This window comes from Osmerus eperlanus, chromosome 28, assembly GCF_963692335.1.
Source record: "Osmerus eperlanus chromosome 28, fOsmEpe2.1, whole genome shotgun sequence".
NCBI classification, from domain to species: Eukaryota; Metazoa; Chordata; class Actinopteri; order Osmeriformes; family Osmeridae; genus Osmerus; species Osmerus eperlanus.
In genome coordinates this window covers 6,053,325-6,066,367 of record NC_085045.1, presented here as the reverse complement: position 1 = coordinate 6,066,367, position 13,043 = coordinate 6,053,325, and the positions used below count along the sequence as shown (strand labels likewise).

The 13,043-nt window shown below is 49.2% G+C and overlaps 1 protein-coding gene across 1 annotated transcript in view; it reads right to left on the bottom strand.

The window, feature by feature from the left end:
• The window catches only part of LOC134014984 (single-stranded DNA-binding protein 2-like), a 16,502-nt gene extending 4,208 nt beyond the window's left edge, over window positions 1–12,294 (bottom strand). The window contains exons 1-5 of the mRNA XM_062454222.1: window positions 12,233–12,294; window positions 9,895–9,967; window positions 7,389–7,450; window positions 6,842–7,032; window positions 3,041–3,063 (exon numbers count right to left, since the gene is read on the bottom strand). Coding sequence (XP_062310206.1) covers window positions 3,041–3,063; window positions 6,842–7,032; window positions 7,389–7,450; window positions 9,895–9,967; window positions 12,233–12,279 — 396 coding nt within the window. The 5' untranslated portion in view covers window positions 12,280–12,294. The remainder of the gene's footprint in view (window positions 1–3,040; window positions 3,064–6,841; window positions 7,033–7,388; window positions 7,451–9,894; window positions 9,968–12,232) is intronic.
• Window positions 12,295–13,043: the final 749 nt, after the last annotated feature.

Sequence of the window (13,043 nt, the reverse complement as noted above, 5' to 3'; positions counted from 1 at the left end):
GTTGGTTGAATTGGATTTAACGTTCCGTTGTACGGTTTAGGCTGAAATTAATTATTTTCATGAACAGATTGACAAAGTTTAGGCTGTGGCAATGAAGTTCAGGTTAGTAGTTAGATAGACTTTTGATTTAAGTAAGGGGAGTGCCGAACATGTTCTGTCGCCGTTTGACTTCCTACAGCTGTGTAGATGTTTTTGTAGTGTCTCGCGTAGGCTACTGCGTTGCAGTGATACACTGATTGAAACCACAGGTAATGATAATTTCACTTACAAATCGTTTACTTGTAATCTAATGTCATAATAAATCCTACAACGAAAATGTATATGTGAGGAATGTTTATTTTAACGATTGAAAACAGATAAGCTACATCATAGACCACTGTAGTATGTGTTTGCCCGGGCAACACAGGCTAATGTCATGATGCTAATACTTCAGTGAAATAGTAGACTACTGTTTCCGAAAGTAGATGTACTTCCTTAATAATATCAGCTTATACTGTACATTACACATCACAATTGTGTGTCATATCACAAAGTAAAATGAGTAAATAGTTATCACCCTGGCCTCTTTGCTTGTGGCGTTTCTGCAGCTGCCTTGCAGTAAAGCTATAGTTAGCCTAGCTATCCCCCAAGTTAACAGATGCGAAACGAATGTTCTGCCAAAGGTAGTCACGCGTGTTTTCGTGACGTTAGTGACGTAGTGACGTTAGTAACGTCAGTGACTGTGGCTAGCAAATTAGCCACCGTTAGCTTCACTTTTCGCCACAAAAACTTAACTTCAGCCCAAACCATGCAACGGAACGTAAATTCCAATACAAGCAACTCAATCGCTACCAAGACGAAACTTTTGACACCTACGTTGTCTATGTAGGCCAAATATTGACTGAGTTTTAGGGGGGCAAAAATAAATAAAAAAATAAATAATAATAATATATATGTGAGAGAACAAAGGTTGTGCTCTCGCCGAAGGCTTGAGCACACCCAATAAAAACGATGGCCTCCCTCCCTCCCATCCCTCCCTCTCTCCCTCTCTCCATCCCTCCCTCCCATCCATCCCTCCCTCCTCCACTCCCCGTCCCTTCACATAATAACCCCGCCAAACACACCAGGCACTGCTGTGGAGTTATTATGAGGCATTAGAGTCATTAGAGTCACTGCAGCTGTAATGACAAGACAATGGGTGCTGGGGCCAATGTCAGGTAATAGTTGGTAAGCCGGAGTCAGCAGTACTGAAAGATGTGGTGCGGTGGGAGTCCTGGCTGCATTACTTTTATTACTGATGTCATTATCCGGCGTCATAAACAAGTCTCTTATCGTAAAGCCAGGACTGTATAATATGAGAGGTGTGGCCGTGGACTGGATGAGAACACACACACACACACACACAGACAGAGTGAGATTTACAGCAGTTGATAGTCACACTAAGGCTGATAAGAAGTATTGCTCTCCTATCTGACCTGACCATCCAACCCTTTGAAAGATAAGAAGAGAGGAGAGGCGAGGAGAGGAGGGGAGAAGAGAGGTGAGGAGAGGAGGGGAGAAGAGAGGTGAGGAGAGGAGGGGAGAAGAGAGGTGAGGAGAGGAGGGGAGAAGAGAAGAGAGGTTAGGAGAGGAGAAGAAAAGTTAGGAGAGGAAGGGAGAACGGAGGCGAGAGGACAGGAAAGGAAAGGCGAGGAGAGAGAGGAGAGGAGGGAGAGGAGAGAGGAGAGAGGAGAAGAAGGAAAGAAGAGAGGAGAAGAGGGGAGAGGAGAGGTTGACAGAAAAGAGGTTTTCCAACCTGGAAAGGCTCCACGACGCGACATCACGCGAGACTGCATGTGTCAGGCCTTTGGAGAGCATGTGAGAGGACGACAGACATCCGGAAGGTTCTCCTACGCCCTCGCGACAACTCCCTCTCCTCTGTACCCCGGCCAAGCCAAGCTCATCGTGTCAGAGGGTTGCTGTGGCCTCCTCTAACCTCAGGGTTAGGGTTAGCTTTAGTTTTAGTTTTAGTTAGAGCCTGATAAGACAGAGAGAGTTCTTCTACCACAGCAACCCCCACCCTGGGGTTAGTTGGGGTCAAGGAGACGACATTCCACCCAGCCTGCCCCCCTGCCACCTCGATCCACCTCCTTGCCACTCGTACCGGTTTGTCCGCTGTAGTCCTGAAACTCTAACCCTGAGAAGCACTCTCACACACCCACACAGACACACGCGCACGGACACGCTCTCGCGACATGTCCGAACATGTGTGTGACACCACTCAACAGAGCGCACCAGTGGAAAATACACACTCCTGGGAGCAACTTAACAAGGGATGAGGGAAGGAATAAGAACCAGAGAGAGAGAGAGACAGATGAGAGACAGAGGGAGAGAGAGACAGAGAGAGAGAGAGAGACAGAGGGAGAGAGAGAGACAGAGGGAGAGAGAGAGAAATAGAGCGAGAGAAAGAGAGAGACAGAGGGAGAGAGAGAGAAATAGAGCGAGAGAGAGAAAGAGAGAGAGAGATAGACAGAGGGAGAGAGAGAGAGAGAGAGAGAGAGAGAGAGAGAGAGAGAGAGAGAGAGAGAGAGAGAGAGAGAGAGAGAGAGAGAGAGAGAGAGAGAGAGAGAGAGAGAGAGAGAAAGAGAGAAAGAGAGAGAGAGAGAGAGAGAGAGAGAGGGGGAGAGGGAAAACCAAGGACCGTTTCCTTTTCTTGTTTTCCGCTTGCAATTACAAAATAAAGACAGACATGTTGCTAAGGCTTCAGGCCCAGGTGCTTGGAATAAGCTTTAGTTAATAGATCATTATTCCCTTACAAGATGCTTCTTTAAATGAATATTAGTTAGATGACAATGTAAGGGTTAATAATAGCGTACAGGTCACAAGGCCTCTTAAGCTGCTCAGTAACATTAATGTGTGTTAATAACACTTACTAGCTTACCAAGCCCGTATCGCCTATTAACTACCCCTTTTTACAAGCACCTGGATCCAAAGGGTTACAAAACATGTCTATGTACGGTTCAGATGAAGATAGCAAGCGTTTCACGTGGCAGAACATTGCTTTCTGTTACAGCGTGGCCACCGACAAATGTGGCCATCTGAATGCTCTCTTTCCCTCGAGCCCCGCTCCCATTGCCCATCGCCATGGCAATGATTCTGCTGTGAGTCACCTTCCACACTCGCTCCTCTTCTCTCTCTCTGGCTCGGAAGCGGGAGGAGAGGCGAGATGGAAGATGGGCTCTGTTGCCCTGGAAACAGACTCGGGGTCCTCTGACCCCCTCATTGGTCCAAAGCTGGGTGGAATCAGCTTGGTACCCACAATGCTTTGAGGCAGGAACGTCTCCCTTTGCTAGTCACAAAGGAGAGACACACACTGAAGTACACACAGATACACACTCCTGCTGGAGAACGGCTTGCGCACTGATACGAACACAGAGAGCCTTTTAAAGTGCAGGACATGAACCTTAATGTCAAACGGGAACACTCAGATTACATCATGTAAACATTTCTCCCAAACGTGAAGACATGGGGGTTTGTGTATAAAGGTGTGCAGAGAGTCTGTGTGTGTTCTCTAACATCGGTGGGCAGTTCCGGTAACCAATCAGGGGGTGTCGTCGAGAGAGAATCGCGATGAGGTCATCTCAGCTGCAGAAAAGCGCTCTCAGAGACATGTCCTGGCAGGCAGGGAAAACTGCACAGCAGGCCTAATACCCCTCCCCTGCCCACGACCACGAGTGTGTGTGTGCATGTGTGTGTGCTTCTGTGCATATGTACTTTTATGTATGTGCGTGCCTTCGAGTTTCTCTTTCTGTGTGTGTGCGTCTGGATAGTGTGTGTCAATGCATGCGTGTATATTAGTGTGTGCGTATGTGGATTGTGTGTGTGTTCAGGGGTCACATCAGGACAGGGGTGTTTTCAGTTACAACAGACAGACAACCAAACCCTTCATACTGCCACACCCCAGTGTTCTCTGGATGCCTGCCAAAAGGGTCGATACACCTGTGTGTGTCTGTGTGTAGAGGTGTGTGTGTGTGTAGAGGTGTGTGTGTGTGTGTGTAGTATATGTACCTACTGTCGTGAAATATGTATGCCATTATGTTATTACTAATCAGTGTGTGTTTGTGCGTGTATGGGAGAGAGAGAGAGAGTGTGCGAGATAGACAGAGACAGAGAGGAAGAGAGACAGAGAGAAAGAGAGCGAGAAACAGAGAGATGTGTAGAGTGTATGCGTGTGTGTGTGTGTGCCGTGTAAATGGATATTTCTGTTAGTGTGCATGTTTGTCATGTGGCACTTTGAGGCAGATCGTTTTGTCAGAGGAAGTTTGCCTTTGGCACTCGTTCTTGATCTCCTCTCCTCCACAACAGCACAGTGTCAGCAGTGACATCAATTTGTATCGCTCTCAAAGTAACACTACACAGTGATACCAAACAGGAAGACCACAAAGGAATACCACATTGAGATTACAGAGGCTCCCCACTGCACTACCCTGCAACCCTCCTGCCTGCCTGCCTGTCTGCCTGCCTGTCTGTCTGTCTGTCTGTCTGCCTGTCTGCCTGTCTGCATGTCAGCCTGCCTGTCAGCCTGCCTGTCTGTCTGTCTGTCTGTCTGTCTGTCTGCCAGTCAGTTCAGTCAGTCAGTCAGTCAGCCTGCCTGCCTGTCTGATCAGCACTTGTTTGTGTCTTTTCAAGCCCAATGGCTCTCTTCCTCACAGTACTTGTGTTGACAGTACACAGATCACATACAGTACAGAGCAGAACACAGGGCTGAACCAACTCACCCCCCAAAAAACACACAAACACACCGTCCCATGTAACTTATAGCCTTAATGAAATGTGGCATTTTCCAGTGAGCGATCGGGGGTGTTAAATGCTAATTTCTACCCAAAGCTGTGGAAGAAAAATAACCTCGCTAACATGCATGGGTTGATTTCATAGGTCTTACAGGCAATTTCATGCTGGCACGACTTCTCTTTTCACAGCGTCTCGTCGGCTCATGTTTGTGTTCACGTCCCCGCCATCGGGCTGAAACAAGTTCAGATAAGGACCGATAAGAGAGAGGAAGACGAGAGCCACCTGTCCCCTGGAACACCAGGGCCGGCTGCCGTGGGCACGCGTTCAGCCCGACGGTGACGAGGTGACATGTCGAGCTGGGCGGGTGACAACTCTGGTAGCGGGTTTACGACACGTCAACGATGTGGTTCTCTGTCGGCAGGACCTGTTTTGCGTCGACAGCCATCTCGAATGTAAAAGACAAATTCACGTTTCACGTCAAAGAGATCGACACGCAGAATTCCTGCAGTAATAGAGCCATTTCCGGGGCAAGTGAAAGAATGTAAAAATAGCTTGTTTTTATGACTGCATGGGCCCTTTGCAAATGGAATTAGCTCATTTAGCTTTGAGAACACAATTTACAAAGCACTTAACAGAACTGTAAATGCTTTTTTCCCCCTGCCTGAAAAGCCCCGTCTAAAGATGAAAATCAATACGGTACGACCTCTCACTTCATTTATCAGGCTTGGTTCCTTCTGCTTTTCACTTGATCAGCGTTCAACTTCCTGGAAGTGTGCAGTCTCCACTGTTATAAACATTCTGTACATACAGCAGACCAAAGCGGTAAACATTTCAACACACCCCAACACACACACACACACACGCACAGAGGCACGCAAATATCAGATAATTCAGTGATTCAACGCAAGATAGTGGTCCCAATTCAAAACCAAAGCCTTTGTCAAATTAAATTGAATCCGTTAAGTGAAAGACTGCCATCACTGTCACCCACTATAGTCATTAGACGTGCACTCTGTAATTAGCTATCTAAAAATAATTACCAGGAAATATCTGATTAAAATCTGCATCAGCCTCAGAAGACTGAAACAAACGGCATGCCCATCAAATCAAGGTGTTTTAGTTCGTTCACCCACGACGTTCTCTATAATCGTTTTCTATAATTGAGCTGCAGATATATTTGTGGAGGGGCTGACTTGATCAGAGAATCACCACTGCTTTACAACAGTTAATTGAAAGTGACCCGCATTCCAATTACAAAGCGTTGATTACATTCCAAACAAGGAAACAAGAAAGTGGGTCGGATTTAGTGGCCTTTGGCCCATTCATCAAGCGACGCCGGCCTTCCTCTTAATTGAGGCATTTCTGTGATCTATTTGTGGAGTTGTTGAAGTTGAATTGATCGGTACTGTACATCACACTGCTACCTGCTTTACTCTGCCACCTCTTCCTTTCGTTCTTTTTAAACGAGCATTATTTCTCCTTAGTCTTCTCTCTTTCCCTCCTCCCCAGTTTTTTTCCCGGCCTCGATTAATCTGTCTTCTGACTTCCCTTTTAGCCCCCTCTATCTCTCTTCCTCTCTCAGTTTGTCTCCCTCTCTCCGTCGCCTGTCGTCCCCTCCCTCCCTCTTTCCCTCTCTCCCTCCCTCCATCTCTCCCTCCCTCCGCCTCCCTCCCTCCCTCTCTGAGGTCGTGCTGCCCTCCAGCTTGTTCCCCGGAGCCAGGATGACATCATCACAGTGCTGCTGCCTTGTTCCCCAAGTGCCTCTTCATCACTCAGATCATCATCGCATAGCATGAGCAGCAGCATTTACACACACACACACACAATACAAAAACACCACGACCCATCTCGGCTCCCTGTTCCTTGATGCCACACAAACTGTAGCTATACCACACACAGTCACGCCACCTCACACACACACACACACAAAACACTGTACACACACAAAACACTCCACGCACACAAACTGTACCGTTACCAGAAACCACTACGACACCGCCACTCGACAGTGAGGTGTTAGAATGCCGGGTTCACCCGCGCGCCTGTGCCGACCAATCGCGTGACCGACCGGCGGCGTCCAGACGTCCGCAACGAGGGAGGCGAAGTCGAGGGTTTCGGAGACGGAAGAAAAAGAAGAAAAGGGGGGGGGGAAGGGGGAAAAAAAACGAGACGGGAGAAGTGAACCGTGGAGGACTCACGTAGTCATGGAAGGCCTTGGCCTCGCTCGAATGTTCACAGGACTCTCTCCGCTCGGGGGCGGCGCAGTACAGGTCCCAGAAGACGCTGCAAACAAAGCGGGGGAGCCCCAGGTCAGGTGGCACGCTCACACGGACGGCCGGACTCACCGTGGTTGGGCCGGGGGGCGTGCATTCGCCGTCGCAACCCCCCCCCGTTCCAACTGCGTGGTGACCGGGGGGGGGGGGGGGGTTCGGACGGGGGTTGGATTTTGGACCGGGGAAGAACGGGGGAGGGGAGGGGAGGGAAAAGGGAGGGGAGGGGAGGGGAGGGGAGGGGAGGGGAGAGGAGAGGAGGGGAGGGGAGAGGAGAGGAGAGGAGAGGAGGGGAGGAGAGGAGGGTGGACAGGAGGATGTCAAGCAGGGGGATGAGGGAGAAAGGGAAGACAACAGACAGTCACTTACCACCACCAGGAGTGGAGGAACCCTGGGGGTTCTCCTAACGTAATGTTCTTCTCCCATCGGATCTACCAGAGGAAACAGAGGAGAAGATGAACACGTGGAGGATGAAGGTCGTTGGAGAAACCTCGTAAAAAAGCTACTGGATACACACCCACAACACACGTGTCAGATACACCGACAGAATAATCACTGATTTCGAGATGAATGACGTCTACAAAAGAATGCATGCAACCTCGAAGCTACTCCACATCTAATCTTCATCTAGATCCACACAATCTGACACGGTGTGCGAGTTTGGGTCTGTACACTAGGTGTGTGTGTGTGCGTGCGTAACTGTGTGTGTGTGTGTGCACAGTCACCAGCAGGAGCAGACTGTAAGGACCATTGTTCGTTGTTAGACGGTTGGACCGAGCGCACAGCAGACATGTACGAGCCTGAGTAGCCCCACCAGGACTCAGTTCAGCCCACACACCTGGAACCCATTCACAGACAGCCTTGTGTTCGCTTCCAAAGAAGTCTCCTGTCCTGGTCTCTCTCTCTCTTTCTCTCTTTCTCTCTCTCTCTCTCTCTCTCTCTCTCTCTCTCTCTCTCTCTCTCTCTCTCTCTCTCTCTCTCTCTCTCTCTCTCTCTCTCTCTCTCTCTCTCTCTCTCTCTCTCTCTCTCTCTCTCTCTCTCTCTCTCTCTCTCTCTCTCTATTACTCTTTCTCTCTCTCTCTCTCTCTTGAGAGGAGGCGTACAAGACTACCACCTCCTGTGCATCGACACAAGGGCGAGGAGCCAATGACCCACACGCAAGCGCTGACGTCACCCTCTGAAAAGAGCGTGCCCACACACACCAACACACACACACACACACACACACACACACACACAGAGGTGGGCCAGTTCAGGCCGGGTACGCCGCCGGCATCACATGGCAAAGTCACATGAGCGTGCGTCGGTGGCGAGCGGGCAGGGCAGGGGGAGGAAGCGGTACACAATGGGAGCGACCGCCGCGGGGATTGTTTAGGCTGGCTCTCGGAGGGAAGTCACATTCCGCGGAAGGGTTTGAGGGGCCGGGCACTTCAAACCCAGCCTCCACCGGACCTCGTCGTGCCCCAGCCTCCCGCCTCTCAACCACTGCCGTTCTGTGGATCTCGTCCGTTCGTCTAGAAAAGCTAGGGTGGGGGGGGGGGTCTCTGAAAATGACAGCGCCGTCCGATCCAGTGACCGTTTGTGTCTCTGTGTCTCGCTGTCTTTGTCTCGCTGTCTCTGTCCCTGTGCGTCTCTCTGTTTGTCTCCAGGCCTGTCTGCCTGTCTCTGTCCCCGCATCTATTTCTAGGGTTGTATCTTTCGTCTGTTCTCCCTCAGTCTGGAGGTGTAAACACATGTAGGAGGCAAACAACATATTTAATGGATGACAGACCTTCAAATGCTCTGCTCCTCCCTGCTACTCGGGCAGACTGTTTACCCTGCTGCATGGCTACGTGTGCGTGTGTGTGTGTGTGTGCGCGTGTGTGTGTGTGTGTGCGTGTGTGGGTGTGTGTGTGTGCGTGTGTGGGGGTGGCTGTGTTTATACACGTCGCTTCTCTTCTAATGCTTTCCCACACTGCTCCGATTTATTTTCATCTCCTCCCATCTCCGGAGAAGAGTCAGGGTAATACGCCACTGGATGCCAGGGAGAGGAAAGGGTGCGTGTGTTTTGTGCGTCGTGTGAGGAGACGGGAACGTGCCGGATGAAAACCTCCTCCACCCACTATCTTCACCTCCTCTTCATCCTCCTCCCTTTTAAGGGACTAGGAGTGATTTGGAGTGGTGTTGCGGTCAAACACTAGTTTCAACTAACTGGTCACCCTGTTACCTTTAAACCTGAACACACCAGTACAGAGAAAGAGAGAGAGAGAACCAGCGAAAGAGGGAGAAAGGTGGCTGAGCGGTTAGGGAATCGGGCTAGTAATCTGAAGGTTGCCAGTTCGATTCCCGGCCGTGCAAAAATGACGTCGTGTCCTTGGGCAAGGCACTTCACCCTACTTACATTTACATTTAGTCATTTAGCAGACGCTCTTACTTGCCTCGGGGGTAATGTCCCTGTACTTACTGTAAGTCGCTCTGGATAAGAGTGTCTGCTAAATGACTAAATGTAAATGTAAAAAAAGCGAGAGCAGGAAAGAAAGAAAAATAGAGAAAGAGAAAGTGAAAGACGGAGAGTGAAATAGAGAGAGAGTAAGAGAGAGAGAGAGGGAAAGAGAGAGAGCATTAAAGAGAGAGAGCTAGCTACCTAAAAAGACAGCGCCTTAGTCAGCAGGCCCGCGGAGCTGGGAGGTAGCTGTGAGAGCCGTCCCAATCCCAGAAAGAGGAGCCTGAACGCTCCCCCCCTCCTGCCTGCTGTGCTCTGCTGTGCTGTGCCGGCTCAGCACTGTGGGACGGGCTCATTCAATTAGCTCCACACTTACTGGACACTGCACAGGAGATAGACCAGCCCTGCCCTCTGACAGTGGACACACACACACACCCACACACACAGTCTTACCTCGGACAGGAAGGTCTGTGCTGACTTCTGTGCTCCCACGTGCAGCAGGTATTCGTACACGTAGAGAGCTAACCTGCACGGCGAGAAAGACAGGGGGAGACCGTCAGCGGGGGGGTGTTGTGTAGCAACGACAACATGCAGGTCGCCGGGTACACGGGGAGGTCACGTTTCTGGGAGCGACACGCTTAGACTGGAGTAATCGACAGGATCCTTTCTGTTTACACGTAGACCGATCACAGTTTGTTATGACACGAATATGATACTAATGTTTTGTATTATGCATTTAAATATAGTACTGTTCAGAAGTCTTTAGGAACTCTGGATTTTTGACATGAAAATGGTCTTGTATTAAAAAAGGAATTTGTGTGGCAGTGTAAAAGTGCAAATGTTTGTTTTGTCTATTCATTTCATGAAAGCGTTTTTGCTTAACTCGTAACTTTTTTTTTATTGTACCCAAGAGTTTTTGCGCAGTAGAATATATTAATAACAGCTTCTCTGGTGGAAGTACATATCCTGGATGATAAGACTTGCTGGCGCGTATTATACTAAGCATGCTGAGAGCCTTACACAGAGAGAGAGTGAGAGAGCGAAAGAAAGAGAGAGAGAGGCACACTTTCTAGATAGGTATCTCTGTCCCACCCTCCCCCGGGCCCTTCCTCCCATCCCTAAAACACACTGGCTCTTCCCCCCCCCCCCCCGCCCCCACACGTAGAATGAATTGCAGTCTTGATTCTTATCATCGATTCTTTACCCAGCGCTTGACTGTGGACAGAAACCAGGCGAGGGGGGGGGGGGGGAGGTGATCTACTGGATCCTTGTACACGACACTAACGTAGAGCGGATGGCCGATCGATAACATTTCACTCGGCCTCTCCTTGCAGAACACTATACAGGAGTATTGTACTCTATGGCGCACGGTTACGTCACGAGGTATCCATTGGGTAGGAATGTCCTGTCACACTGTAGGTGTACGGTGAGCATGCGTCTGAAATGAGTGAGAAAGGGCGATCCTTGGGCGGGAAAAGGGTTATGAAGGCGCTCTGCAAGGGGTCCCTCTTGAGTCGTGTGACACGCCGCTTCGTGACCAATCGTTCTTGCACTGTGGTCTTCCAAATGTACGGCGGCTGATCAATACGTTTGGTAATTTAAGGAATTGAGATGTTATTCTTCACTGTGGTATTGTTTTTTGTTCACGTGGTTTACTTTGCGTTGATGAATGCAGACTCTTTGACTCTGACCACCAAAATACTGTAGAACTATGCCCTTCTGATCCTTGATCTGCAGCTGTACTTATTTTATACACTATTTGAACATTGCTTGGATAAAACTGTCTGTTGAATGGATCAAATGCAAATTAAATCAGTAATTAACCAGGACTGGCTGAGAAACCAGTGACGATAAGATAAGATCAGATAAGGTAAGAAATACTTTAAGGTCCCTGTAGGAACATTTGTTCTGAACAGGGTTGGCTACGAGCCCAGTGACCAACCAGGGTTGGTTTAGGGACCTGTAAACCAACCAGGGTTGGTTTAGGGACCAGTGCGACACCGTGATTGGTCGAGGTGTATGCAGTGCAGCAGGTCCCTCTTGCCCAGACGGCTCCTGAGGATAAAAATAACCCAGCAGACATTCCTGTCTGCCTGTCTGGAGATGATGGACTGCACACCTCTGCCGCCTCCACACAGGTGATTGTCTCTCTCCCTCCAACACTCGATTTTGTCTTCTCTCTCTCCGTCTGTCTCTCTCTCTCTCTCTCTCTCCCTGTCTCTCTCTCCGTCTCTCTCTCAGACTGCCTCCCTGTACCGCTCTCCCGCCTTCCTCCACTCTCACTCGACTTGCCTCTACCTGACTTGCTCTCCCTCTCTCTCTCGGCCTCGCTGTTGTCTTTCATGAGAGGCCCTGTCTGTGTGATGATGAAGGGACGGACTATGAAAGACTCCCGTCGCGCTGTTTAACCAGACGAAGGGAGAAACAGAGAGAGAGAGAGATAGATAGATAGAGAGAGAGTGTGTGGGAGACGGAGCGTTGTAAAGGGACAAGGTTAACAGAACAATGAGCAGCTTGACAAAACTCTTGACGCCTCGACGACAGTGCATGAATAAAACATGGCCATGTTCTCCTGGCTGTGTTATGTCTCAGTGCATGCAGGGTCTGCCTGGCTGTCTGACACTCTATTCTGAGTGTCACGATTATCTTCTGTCACTCTGTTTCCTGATTTACACACTCACTTCAACGTGCTGCCAAGTATATTCTAGTGGTTATTCAAAAGTGTGTGTGTGTATAAATTCTAAATTACCTCTTATTATAGGATATGTTAAAATAGGATTCATAAACGTACAATGATGGGTCCACAAATACAGTCTGAACTGTGGCTAAGACTGTCATGGAAGTCTTTCCCTGTGTCTGGCTGTGATTGCCGTCTTGATGACAACGGCCTACTTCCCCTTCGAAAACCGTGTGAATGGCAAGCTTCCTGTCTGAGGGCTATCATGAAGAGCACTGATTGGCCCGCGAGATTCCTCAGATCGGCGGCTAAGGGCCAGCGCTGACCTTTGACACGCATCAAAGCGAGAGACGAGAGCGAGGTGCGAGAAAGAGACAGAGAGAGAGAAGACAGAGGTAGGGAAGGCAGATGGGAGGTAAGCCGAGAGGAGTGAAGGGGGGGGGGGGAGATTAGGAGGTATCAGGAGGAAGTGATATAAGTGGAGGAACACAGATGAAAGGAGAGAACAGGAAGGAGGGGGTGAGCAAAAGTGTGAAGAGGTGGTAATTCTCCCAGCAGAGCTACTGCGCCCGACCTAAAAAGGCAGGTTTAAATGCACTGAAGCTTGGCAAAAAATACACCTATAAATCATACTTATTAAACCTGCTCTCTCCGAGTCTTTTCTGTAGAGGATGCCAGCAAACACACACACACACACACACACACTCAAGTCACATAACCAAACACATTTAAACGAACTTAGGAGGAATTCAAGTTTGACTGATTTCAAGAAAACCACGGGAGCTGAAGTCACTTCCAAAAGTGGAAAAACTCAACCGAGCTTTTCCTCCCCAAGTAAGAATTCAAGAAGCGTCCCGGATACAAAAGTCTAACTATCCTTTTAATTTTTTCTCGAGCTCGCACTTCCAATTCCTGCTCGATAAGA